This window comes from Physeter macrocephalus, chromosome 14 (assembly GCF_002837175.3).
Source record: "Physeter macrocephalus isolate SW-GA chromosome 14, ASM283717v5, whole genome shotgun sequence".
NCBI classification, from domain to species: domain Eukaryota; kingdom Metazoa; phylum Chordata; class Mammalia; order Artiodactyla; family Physeteridae; genus Physeter; species Physeter macrocephalus.
In genome coordinates, this window is record NC_041227.1 from 118639431 (window position 1) to 118651215 (window position 11785).

Genomic DNA, 11785 nt, shown 5'->3' on the forward strand with positions numbered 1-11785 from the left:
TCAGACACCCCCTAAAAGACCGCCGCTCAGAGCCCTGAGCTGCAGCTCCCACAAGCTGTCGAGTTCCTGCAGATCCCACCCAGGCGCCTGGCTTACATTAGTGGTGAAGGTGCGGGACAGAAGCTCTTCTCGCTGTCTTTCCTGCTGCTCCCTTGCGTATCGCCGATGCTGGAAGTTTCGGAGAGCAGTCTGCAGGTGCTGGACATCATACTTTAACTGGTCGACACGACTAGAATTGACAGAGAAATTAAATCCCAGGAGTCCAGAGCAGCATGATTGGAGGTAGCCAGGCTTTGTCTTCAGGAAAGAAGACATTTCCTTACCTCCCCCTACGCCACTCCATGCCATCCACCCCCCACAAATAATCTGATTTTGATCAATGATGTTGAAAGTAAAGAAGGAGCTTGTGGTTAGAGCAGGGTGGTAGCACATGAGATTCCAGCAGCTTTACTTAAATATCTGCTGGTCTCTGATTCTGGATGCATGACAGGGAACAGGTGACAGGAAGCAGGTTTGATGACCTCTTCCTGACCTTCTAGGGATTATATCGCTCTCCTGGAAGAAGCCCAAGGGCATCTTTGGAGTAAAGTTGAAGTTTCATAAAACTTTTGGGAGCAGGGGCTGGGGTAGAGATGGTGAGGGTGATTTCATTTTAATTTTAATTTCGTGGGGGTGTACCAAACATTAGATCAGTATTTCATTATAAATACACCGACTGGAGTGATTAAGAGCAAGATATTTCAACCCAAGAATGTAGCGGGAACCAAACAGCAGAGTGAAACTCCCCAGTAGCATTAGGTTTCAAGTGGCCATGGGTCTGGTCAGAAAAACAGTACTGGGGGCAAAATTTCTAAATGACACCAACGAGAAAAGGAGACATGAGGCTTCTGAGCCACTAACCTGACAGCCTTTTTATTCCTTTTTTTTAAAATTGAAGTATAGTTGATATACAATATGATATAAGTTACAGGTATACAATATGGCGATTCACAAGTTTTAAAGGTTATACTCCATTCACAGTTATCATAAAACATTGGCTCTATTCCCCGTGTTGTACAACACAGGCTTTTTATTCCGAAGGGGTATCACTCAAACAGAATTGTGCTCTTTATGGGACTTTATCTTTGCATAGTCTCAGTTTTTCAATGTATACATGGGATCTTCAGAATATGTGATGGCCTCGCCTGGGAGAAAGACCTGCCGTGATAGGTCTGGGGTGTCAGAGTACTCACAGTTTGGCATTCTGTCTTTTGTTAGGAGGCTCCTTGCTGGACAAGATCTCCAGACGCTCTAGATGGCTGAATATCTGGTCTATGCTTGCTTGGATTTCGTTTTCTACTACTGCACAAAAGAGAAAAAAGAATAATTACTGGAAAAATAATAAATACAGTCATTTACCTTATCCTTTTTGATAAACAGTCAAAATGACCTCTTTTCCATTTCTAATCATATACCAATGAGATTGCTGGGAAGGCAAACAAAGTCAAAGAATAATTGCTGGAATAATAATAATAATAGTGAACTTAAATTGGAATAAATCAAACATTTCTTTTTTCTATATCAAATGAACTCAAAAATATGTATTTCAAAAGGAGAAAAATGCATACACTAATGATGATGGGGAAAAAATTCAAATTATACTAAGTGACTGTAAACGTTGTTTCAAAAAAAAAAAAAAATATATATATATATATATAGCTGTTAATGCCATAACAATGCCAATTTTTTAAAAAGCTGAAGATATATCTGTAGAAATAAATTTCCTGCCTTTAGAAAATAAAATGAACATTTAAAGATTGTCCAAATAAATATTTTAAGCAAAATGTAGTATTTTCTGATACAAAGTGAGGCCTCGTTTCATTTGAGATTATTTTCAGATATGGGTTATAAGTATCTCGTAGAAAGACTGCCAACTGAACTCCTTACAGAACATAATGAGGTTAATAAAAAAAAAAGTGCAAAGGGAAAGATTTAGTATGTGAAACATAGGGAAGAGTTCCCTTAAGAATGGGCAGACTGATGTTGGAGTCCCCAGAATAGACCGAATATCAACAGGAAAGAATCCACAGAGGTAGCGATATGATAAATACAGTCATTTACCTTATCCCTTTCGATAAACAGTCAAAATGACCACTTTTCCACTTCTAATCATATACCAATGAGATTGCTGGGAAGGCAAACAAAGTCAACAGACAGAAGCAGCTAAACTGTGTGCAGAAAAAGGCATCCAGATTGCCTCTTGCCCGAAAAAGAAACGATAGTAGAGACAGAAATGTCACCTTCCTAGGGTAGCCCACAGCTAACAGGCACGGCTCAGAACAGGTGGGGCACAGGACCAAGAGACGAGGTGCTTTTGGGGCTGCAGAAAGCAGACGTGAGAAAACAGGAGAAATGGGCACAGCGCCAGCCGAGGAGTGAGAGGAGGGGACCGCATCTGCAGTGGGTGGGGGGTCAGCAATGCCTGTGTGACCGACTCAGAAAAACGACCTTTTCTTACAACAGAGAAGAAACGAAAACACAGAAAGCAGCACTCTTCTAAAAGGAAATCACGGTGTGGGAACTAAACCAATTAATACTGCTCATCGTTTCTGAATAATCCGCCTAAAAAGCCACAGTTCTCAGCTCAGAAGAAATGGCCAATTCCAGTTAAACATCTCTGAATTTTTATGGACCACATTCCTCTACGGACTAGGTAATGAGATTAAGACAGATGGAGGAAAGGACTTCCATTCCCATAGGGCCATGTCGGGTTGAGTGGAGGGGTAATGGGGGATAAGACCTGTGGGATTCCAAAGGGCACAATCAGGGAAATCAGTGACTTTGCCATGGGGTTTTTCTGTCCACCCTAACAACAGAACTCATTCCACACTGAATCATTAAGCCCCTGAGGCAGAAACGAAGTCAGGAAACCCAGCCCATTAGCACCGTGTCATCAGAGAAAGGACTCTGGTCTCCATAGTTAATTACTCACAGTGCACAGACTGCTTGTCGGCTGTCTCCAGGCGTCCCATGTGAGACTGGATCTCGTGGACCTGCCTATCAAAGGAAGAGGGAGGAAATGAGTGAGACAGGAGTAATCAACAGCGCTTCGGTCAGGAAAGACAATTTTTCTAATGCCAACATCTAACTGATTTAAATTGACAGTATCGCTGAACTGTAAAATTTGTATGTGGCACTTCAGGTCACATGTTTTGGCACGGTTTCTAATATTTTAACATTAATATTAATAATAATGCTGACAGGCAGCATTTAGTGAGTGCTTACCGCATCTGAGACGTTCTGCAAAGTCAATAACCCTATGAGGAAAGTACTATTATCATCCTCATTTCGTAAATAAGACAACCGAAGCCCAGAAAGGTTATGTAACTTGTTCAAGGTCACACACCAAGTGATAAACCTCGATCCGACCCAGCCAATCCCACTCTCTGTTCTTTGACCCAATGTGCTGAGCACTGGTCTGTACTAGGGAGAGTCAAAGGGCAAAAGAGATATAATCCTTGTCCTTGAGAAACAGTGTAATTAGGAAGGACAGGCCAGATAGACATGTAAAGTCCCAAGAAGATTTACGAGAACACTAACACATAGAAGTGTAAACAAAAAGAAAGCTGAGGAGCTACGCGCAGCAGTGCTAAGCAAAGGCAATGAACAGAAGAGTGAGCTGGGGACAGCTTTGTGGGTGAAGGGAGTTCTCAACATCATTTTGAAGAAGACAGACATGATTTGGTGAAGGAAGATGTGGAGAAAATGACGTGCAAAAAGGCCTGCAAGGCACGTCACGTGGGTTACCAGCAGGCTGGCCTGCCTGAGGGTTGGGGTCAGAGGGGAGAAGGGGATGAGGTGATTAGTTGGAGGAAGGCCCTGAAAGATACGGATCTCCTGTTTGGTCAACATCTTTCCCTGGCAATACGAGGCGACTGTCATCTCATTTGGAAACGCCAACACTGCACCCAGAACCTCTGGCATGGTCCCGGACATCAGGCCCCAGAGCATCTTTTGGAGGCTCCCCGGGGACTGGGCAAGGTCACCTACCCGCTGAGCCTTTCCAAGCCATCCTCTGTGATCAGTCATGGGGATACTGTTTATCTTACCCCAACAACCGCCTCCTGGTGCTTCTGGTCTCCCCACGTGAGAGCCACATGGGAGGGGCCTGTGAGCTCTTCCATTATCACCAACCCTTGTGGGAAAGGTCAGCAACCATCCTCCACCATGAGCACCACAAACTGTGACCCCAAATTTACCAATGCGAGCCAGGAGCCCAAATTTCATTTGAACTTGCCTCTGGTCTTTTCCAGGGTGTCCCTGTGGCCTCTAAACATGACCCATGGCCCCAGAAGCAAGAGCAGCTCTCTAACGACTCTCAGAGCGCTCCTGGGCAAGACCCATGGTCCTGAGAGGCAGCAGGAAGTCACTCCTAGAGCCTGCTACTTCAGGAAGGCAAGTCTGGATGCTTCAGAATGGAGCCACGTGGAGATATGGAGGCAGATGTGGAAAGGCAGCTTGAAGAAACCAACAGCTGGATCAGGGCAACTGTGAAAACAGCCAGAGAGGACTGGATGGCAATGCTGAGATGGAAAGGAGAACTAGGACTTCCCTGAAAGCCTAGATGTGGGCAGTGAGGTGAATTTCTAATGGCAGTGGGAAAAGAATGGACAACAATAAGTGCTGATGGCTCAGCTCATTATCCATATGGAAAAAAGACACCTCATGTAATAGTACACAAAGATAAGCTCAAGATGGTTTAAAGCCTAAATGTAAAAAGTGAGGCTTTAGAACTTTCTGAAGAAAATATAGGCGTGCATATTATGACTTCAGGTTAGAGAAGGATTTCTTAAACAAGACAAAAACCAAAACTACCCCCAAAACCCCACAAACCACAAAAGAAAAGACTGATAGATCTGGCTGCATTAAAACGAAAACCTTTTTACAGCAAAGGCACAATTTACAAAAAAAAAGACAGGCAGAGACTGGAAGATACCTGCAGCAGATAACAAGGGAATAGTATGCAGAATGTATATGGAACTACTACAAATCAATAGGAAAAGTCAAACAAAGCAATTTTTTTAATGGGCAAAGGGCAACTGACAGAAAAGGAAACCCAAATGGCCAATAAATATATGAAGAGACACTCTTCTAGTAATCAGGAAAATGCAAATTAAAAACAATGACATCATGGTGGTGCAGTGGTTAAGAATCCGCCTGCCAATGCGGGGGACACGGGGGATCTTCCTGGTCCAGGAAGATCCTACATGCCACAAAGCAACTAAGCCCGTGTGCCACAACTACTGAAGCCTGCGCTCTGCAACAAGAGAAGCCACTACAATGAGAAACCCGCGCACCGCGACGAAGAGTGGCCCTAGCACAATTAGAGAAAAGCCCGCACACAGCAACACAGACCCAATGCCATAAAAAATAAACAAAATAAATAAATTTATTTTAAAAAATAATAAATAATGACATCATATTTCTCCCATTAGATTGACAAATATTTTAAACTTTAAGGATGAGGGACTCATAGCGGGCAAAACCATGGTCCCCAAGGGATCCTGGGAAGACTTCCAGGTTCCACCAAAGGACTGCCTTTGGCTCTGTGTTATGCTCAGTGTTTTTTAAAAATCAACGTTTGAGGGCTTCCCTGGTGGCGCAATGGTTGAGAGTCTGCCTGCCAATGCAGGGGACACGGGTTCGGGCCCTGGTCTGGGAGGATCCCACATGCCGCGGAGCAGCTGGGCCCGTGAGCCACAGCTACTGAGCCTGCGCATCTGGAGCCTGTGCTCCGCAACAAGAGAGGCCACGACAGTGAGAGGCCCGCGCACCGCGATGAAGAGTGGCCCCCGCTCGCCACAACTAGAGAAAGCCCTCACACAGAAACGAAGACCCAACACAGCCAAAAATAAATAAATAAATAAATAAAAAATCAACGTTTCATTATGAAATTTGCACATGATTCTGTGCTCTAGTGAGTGCTTAGGATATTGTACCACAAAACAAATATTAACATTTTTTCATTTAGGCTAAAGTAGTAAGATGAATTTGTCAGGGATAAAACACATTTTGTGTAAAACAGATAGCTAGTGGGAAGCAGCCACATAGCACAGGGAGATCAGCTCGGTGCTTTGTGACCCCCAGAGGGGTGGGAGGGAGACGCAAGAGGGAGGAGATATGGGGATATACATATATATATATATATGTACAGCTGATTCACTTTGTTATAAAGCAGAAACTAACACATCACTGTAAAGCAATTATACTCCAATAAAGATGTTAAAGAAAAAAAACCACACATTTTGACTTGAAGTTAAAAAAAAAAAAGTCAAATGCACAATATAGAATGGCATTCAATTCTGGGAGCCATCTGCTAAAGGAACCCTACCAGTTAAAGGTTTCTCCCAATGGAAGATGAACAGGACGGCTGGAAAAGAGTTTAGAAGTCAAGTTATGAAGAGGAATGGTCAAAAGAGCTAGTGATAATGATCCTCTGAGAAAAGAAAAGAAAAAACTAAACTAAAATGGGGCAGCTGGGGCTCTTCAAGTATCTGGAGATGACATACAGAAAGAGGAGTGGGCTTGTTCTCTGTTGCTGCTCCTTAAGGGAGCCCCAGAACCAAAAGGTACAAATTTCAAGATGACAGATTTCAGCTCAACTCTGGGAAAAATGAGAACAATTACAAACTCTCTCTTCAAGAAGAGGGGGAAAAAAAGAGCTCCGGCATGTTTAAACACAGAGTACAGGAACTACCTTGAGTTTTATAAAGGGTCTTCCCAACCAAAGTGAGTTGGAATGGAAGATCTTGCCAGTCGCTTTCAATTCTGAAATTCTATGATGACAGCAGGAGAGATGATGCCCATACCCACAAAACCCTATAACCACTCTTCAGCTGGCTTTTACTGTTTTCTAAGCTACAATGGATAAACTTTAAATTGCAGGGAAATGTTACTGACTTTTTCCATCCAATCTCTATTTGCTTTGAATGAACTGAAAAAGTTAGAGCCAATAAAGCGATACAATCTCTACATGTCCTGCCCGAGAGGAAATAAATGCAAAACAACAAAGCAAGCATGAATGGCATGGTGGGAACTGCCGTGCCGAGTGGCAGATCTGTTTTATACTGAACTGGGAATTCGGACACACATTTGAAGCCGATACGGAACAGCTGCTACACAAGCGTGACTTGGGAGTGTGGCCACTAGAAATCAGAAGTCCTAGCTCTGCCTAGCATGGGGTCCATGGTGGGCTTGGGTGAAAACATAACCAAGCAGAGACCTAGTACCAAATAAGCAAGGGTCACTGTTGCTGATTAAAAAAAAAAAAAAGTCTGTAGAAGATCTAGGAAGAATTTTAAAACAATTGTTTTTTAAAAGTCCATGGAACTACCCCACCCCCATCATATACACCCACTTTGCACCCATGCTGCCTCTGACCAACTTGAGCAGGAAACAGGGTTTTGGAGTTAAAAGATCTGAGTTGAAGTTCTAGTGCCCCTGTGCAGTAGCTGAGGGACACTGAACAAGTCATTTAATTCCTTGGTGCCTCGGTGTTCTCAACTGTAAAACGGGGTACTGATAATCATAATTATTTAAAGCGTAGATCCAAATGCAATAGGAAACTGCTGTGTAACCCATACAGCACCATACAGAAGTTTGTTGTTTTTACTCAGCTTTGCTTAAAAGTAGTGGGAACCATCTGGGCATTTTCACTCACCCACTTTGCCTCTACTATATTTAGCCTCTCATCAGAAGGGAAAATCAAAAAAAGGAAAAGCTGGTTTTGAGATAAGGTAGCAGTCTTTAAACCCAGCTGTTCATCAAAATCACCTGGAGAGCTTGTTAAAAATAGAGCTTCTTGTGCTCCAAACCTATTGAATCAGAATCTCTAGTGATAATAAGGTCCAGGGCACTGAATGATCCTGGACAAATATGGGCACCTTTCCAAGCACTGGGATCTCAAAAATAGAAGCCTGGCTATTAGCTCCTCTATAAAGTTCACCCTAACACGGTATTATTTAAGTGCAAAACGTTTAACCTGTTTTTCATCTTTTTTTCTTTTCATTCATTGTTCAGGTAGTTCAGGCGTTTTCAAGATACACACTTTAAAATGTTGATCTAATTTCACTGTACTCTCAGGGACGTGGCAAGTGATAACTACAAATTGGGTTCAAAGTTCCAGTAAAATTAATATGTTCGGTTACTGTTGTGTCAATTCAGCTGCAATCATAAATTTCTGCAATTGCAAAAGTTAACTGCTGATGCGCACAGGATTCTGTGTGTTTCCTTTTAAAGACACTCAATCACCAGTATTATGGAGCTGAAAGGAGGCTTACAGTTTAATCAGCCCAAAACCTTCATTTTACAGATGAGGAAAACAAGGTGAAGAGGTCTAGAACCAGAATCCCCAGTCCTGGCTCAGTCCTTGACGGGAGAGGAGGCAGATCAGAATATACTGCAGCATGAAACAAGGTAAACTCCCTAAGGGCAGGGCTGTACAGTCAGCACTGGGAATGGTGCCTGACACAGAGCAGGTGCTCAATAAATATTCGCTGAATGAATGAACGACTGCATAGTAGAAGGCCTAGCAGTGGTTGGCCAGATCTTGCCCCTTGTCTGTTTTTGTAATAAAGTTTTATTGGAATACAGTCACATCCATTTGCTTACATATTGTTTTACAGCTGCTTGCCCACTATAATAGCAGAGTTGAACAGCTGCTACAGAGACCGTACGGCCTGTAAGGCCTGAAATATTTACTATTTGGCTCTTGATAGAAAAAGCTGGCGAGCTCTGCTATAGACTCTAAGGGTCTCCAGAGTTTGAGGGTAAATCACTGGAGGCATCTACACTCCACAAATCTTGTTTGGGGCGCCGTTGAGTATTGCTCCTCTAAGTTTACATAGAATTGAGCTTCCTAGTTTACTGTGTGATGAGCTACCTGCTGCAATGATAACAGGTAGTCTGAGACTCTGTGAACAAAATTATTCTTAAAAATAAACTGGGTCGTGGCCTCCTTAGCAACATCCTTTAACCAAATTAACTAAACAGATGAGACTGTACATCACAGATCAACTTCAAAGCACTACTCAGTCCATTGAGCCTTATTATTGTAAAAGATCTGCCCTTTCTTAGTAACATGAGCGTAATTTCCTGTTTCATTCCTTTTCCAACTGACTCACAGATCTAGTTTTTAAAGTTCCTTCCTATAATTATTATATGAGAATAGGGCTCCCCAGTGTAAGACCAATTCTGTCATTTCAATACTACTACAAAGTAGACTCTACATTTTGACCCACCCAAACCAAACACTTAATCAATAAAGTAAAAAGAAAGAAAAGTAGAAAATGAAACAGTAACTTAATGAAACATAAATAAAAATGAAACATAAACTTAGAAAATGAAACAATAACTGGATCATCTTCCTCTTATTCTAAATGCTCCAAAGTATTGCTTTTGTTGTGAATTCATTGGAGAGGTGGGTCCCCATTTTCTTTCTTTCCCAGGCCCTGGAGGTGTGATTTTAAGTGTTTTCATCAGCACAAAACTACAGCATAAATTTGAAAGTTGTTAGAATAAGATAGGTATAGGCATACACTCTAAAAAATTGAAAACAGAGACTCAAACAGATATTTGTACACCAGTGTTCTCAGCACTATTATTCACAACAGCCAGAAGGTGGAAACAACCCAAGTGTCAATAGATGAATGCTCAACGAAATGTGGTGTGTGTGTGTGCGTGTGTGTATCCACAAAATATTATTCAGCCATAAAAAGGAACGATGTTCTGATACACGCTATGACATACATGAACCTTGGAAACATTATGCCAAGTGAAGTAAGCCAGACACAAAAGAACAAATATTATATTATTCGACTTATATGAGATATATAGAATCGGCAAATTCAGAAACAGAAAGCAGAACAGGTTACTAGGGAATTGGGGAAGAATGGGGAGGTACTGCTAAATGGGTACATGAGTTTCTGATGGGGATAATAAAAAAGTTCTTGAAATGGATAATGTTGATGGTTACACGACACTGTGAGTGTACTTGATGTCACTGAACTGTACACTTAGAAATGATTATAGGGACTTCTCTGGTGGCGCAGTGGTTAAGAATCCGCCTGCCAATGCAGGGGGACACGGGTTTGAGCCTTGGTTGGGGAAGATCTCACATGCTGCGGAGCAACTAAGCCCATGTGCCACAACTACTGAGCCTGCGCCCTAGAGCCCCTGAGCCACAACTACTGAGCCCGTGTGCCACAACTACTGAAGCCTGCGCGCCTAAAGCCCGAGCTCCGCAACAAAAAGAAGCCACCGCAAGGAGAAGCCTGCACACCACAACGAAGAGTAACCCCCACTCACCGCAACTAGAGAAAGCCCGCGCGCAGCAACGAGGACCCAATGCAGCCGTACATACATACATAGATAAATAAAATATAAAAAAAGAAATGATTATAATTTTAAATGGCAAACTAAAGGATACTGGTAATAATTAAAAATTAAATGGTTAACTTTAAAATGGTAAATTTTTATGTTATGCATGGTTGACCACAATAAAAGATAAATCATCCCCCCAAATACGACAGGTATGATCTTATTTCCATATTCAATTACACATTTCAGCAAGTTCCAAAAATGCAGGACAATATGAATAAAGGACACTACCAAGGAATTTAAGTTATGAGAAGGTAAACCAAAATTCAATTTTCTTAAAGGTAACCTGTAACCAGATATGAATAACAAGTACCGTAATAATACTAAATGCTATCTGAGCTATTTCTTTGTATCATAAAAATACGGTCTTTAGTATAAACCAAAATCAGAATAAAAGAAAAAAAATCACAGTGTAGAAGCAACAAGTTTTGAGTCAATAAAGAGTAGGGACTAACATCAATTAGGAGCTGTGAGCTATTAATTAAACTTTTTCTGACGACCTTATCCCAGTGATGGATCCTTCTAAATTACTTAAGGAGATCCTGTTGGTACTACTCATTTACCTTCCACCTCATTGTGCCACACGTTAGACCTTTTCTCGTACACGTCCTGACTCTCCAACTAACCAATAAACTCCTCTGTGCTGGGGCCCTGAGTCCCCACCAGCTCTACCAAATCGGACCAGAGAGTTGGCAGGTGCTGGACAAAGTGCGACTTTCTCTTCACCTAATCTACCCAGCGGGCAGTCATGGCCTCCAAGACGCCCGGAGGCATTCGGCCCAATGTCCTCGGGCACCAGGTCGGACCCTCCGGCCGCCGCTACCTGGGCACCCCGCCAAAGACTGAGCACTTCCGAGCTGCTCCCCGCTGCAGCGCCCAGGCGGAAGGACTCGGCCTCCATAATGGCGGACGCCCGAGACCCCAGCCCGGGAGCAGGCCTCGCCCAGCATGGCTTTGCCCCAGCCCAGCTTTGCCCCAGCCCGTGCCCGACTCGTCCCTCACTTGTGCGTTTGCTGGTACAGCGGCTCCATGTTGCCGGCCCCGCCAGGTCCCGCGCTGGCTTCCAGAGAACACGTCCTCACAGCCCCCCTTCCGGCTTCCGGCTTCCGGCTTCCGGCTTCCGGTCGAAGGACCCTCCCTTTCCTGCCGGCTGGGGCTGCCCCAACGCGCGCCCTACTGGTGGTGACTGCGAGAAAGGAGAAGGGAAACGAGTAAAGGGGCCTGGAGAAGAAGGCTAAGTGTAGTCAGAGGTCCTGCCTCAGATGGGGGACGAGAAAGTATAGGTTTTGGCCGGAGGCTGTCTCCAGCATTGAGTCAGGCATTGGTAAGGGCAGTCGCAAGGTACCGAGGTGGGGTCCTCAGAGCAAAT

General features: G+C 43.4%; 1 protein-coding gene across 1 annotated transcript; it reads right to left on the reverse strand.

Annotated features, from left to right (window-relative positions):
- LOC112066584 (Golgi SNAP receptor complex member 2-like) lies at positions 1 to 11517 on the reverse strand. Its single transcript, XM_024130192.2, has 4 exons — positions 11419 to 11517; positions 2972 to 3036; positions 1233 to 1341; positions 1 to 229 (listed from the first exon to the last, which is right to left on the reverse strand). Exons 1-4 carry the CDS (start codon positions 11445 to 11447, stop codon positions 1 to 3), a joined length of 432 nt encoding a protein of 143 aa, XP_023985960.1. The 5' UTR covers positions 11448 to 11517.
- Between the last annotated feature and the right edge of the window lie 268 nt (positions 11518 to 11785).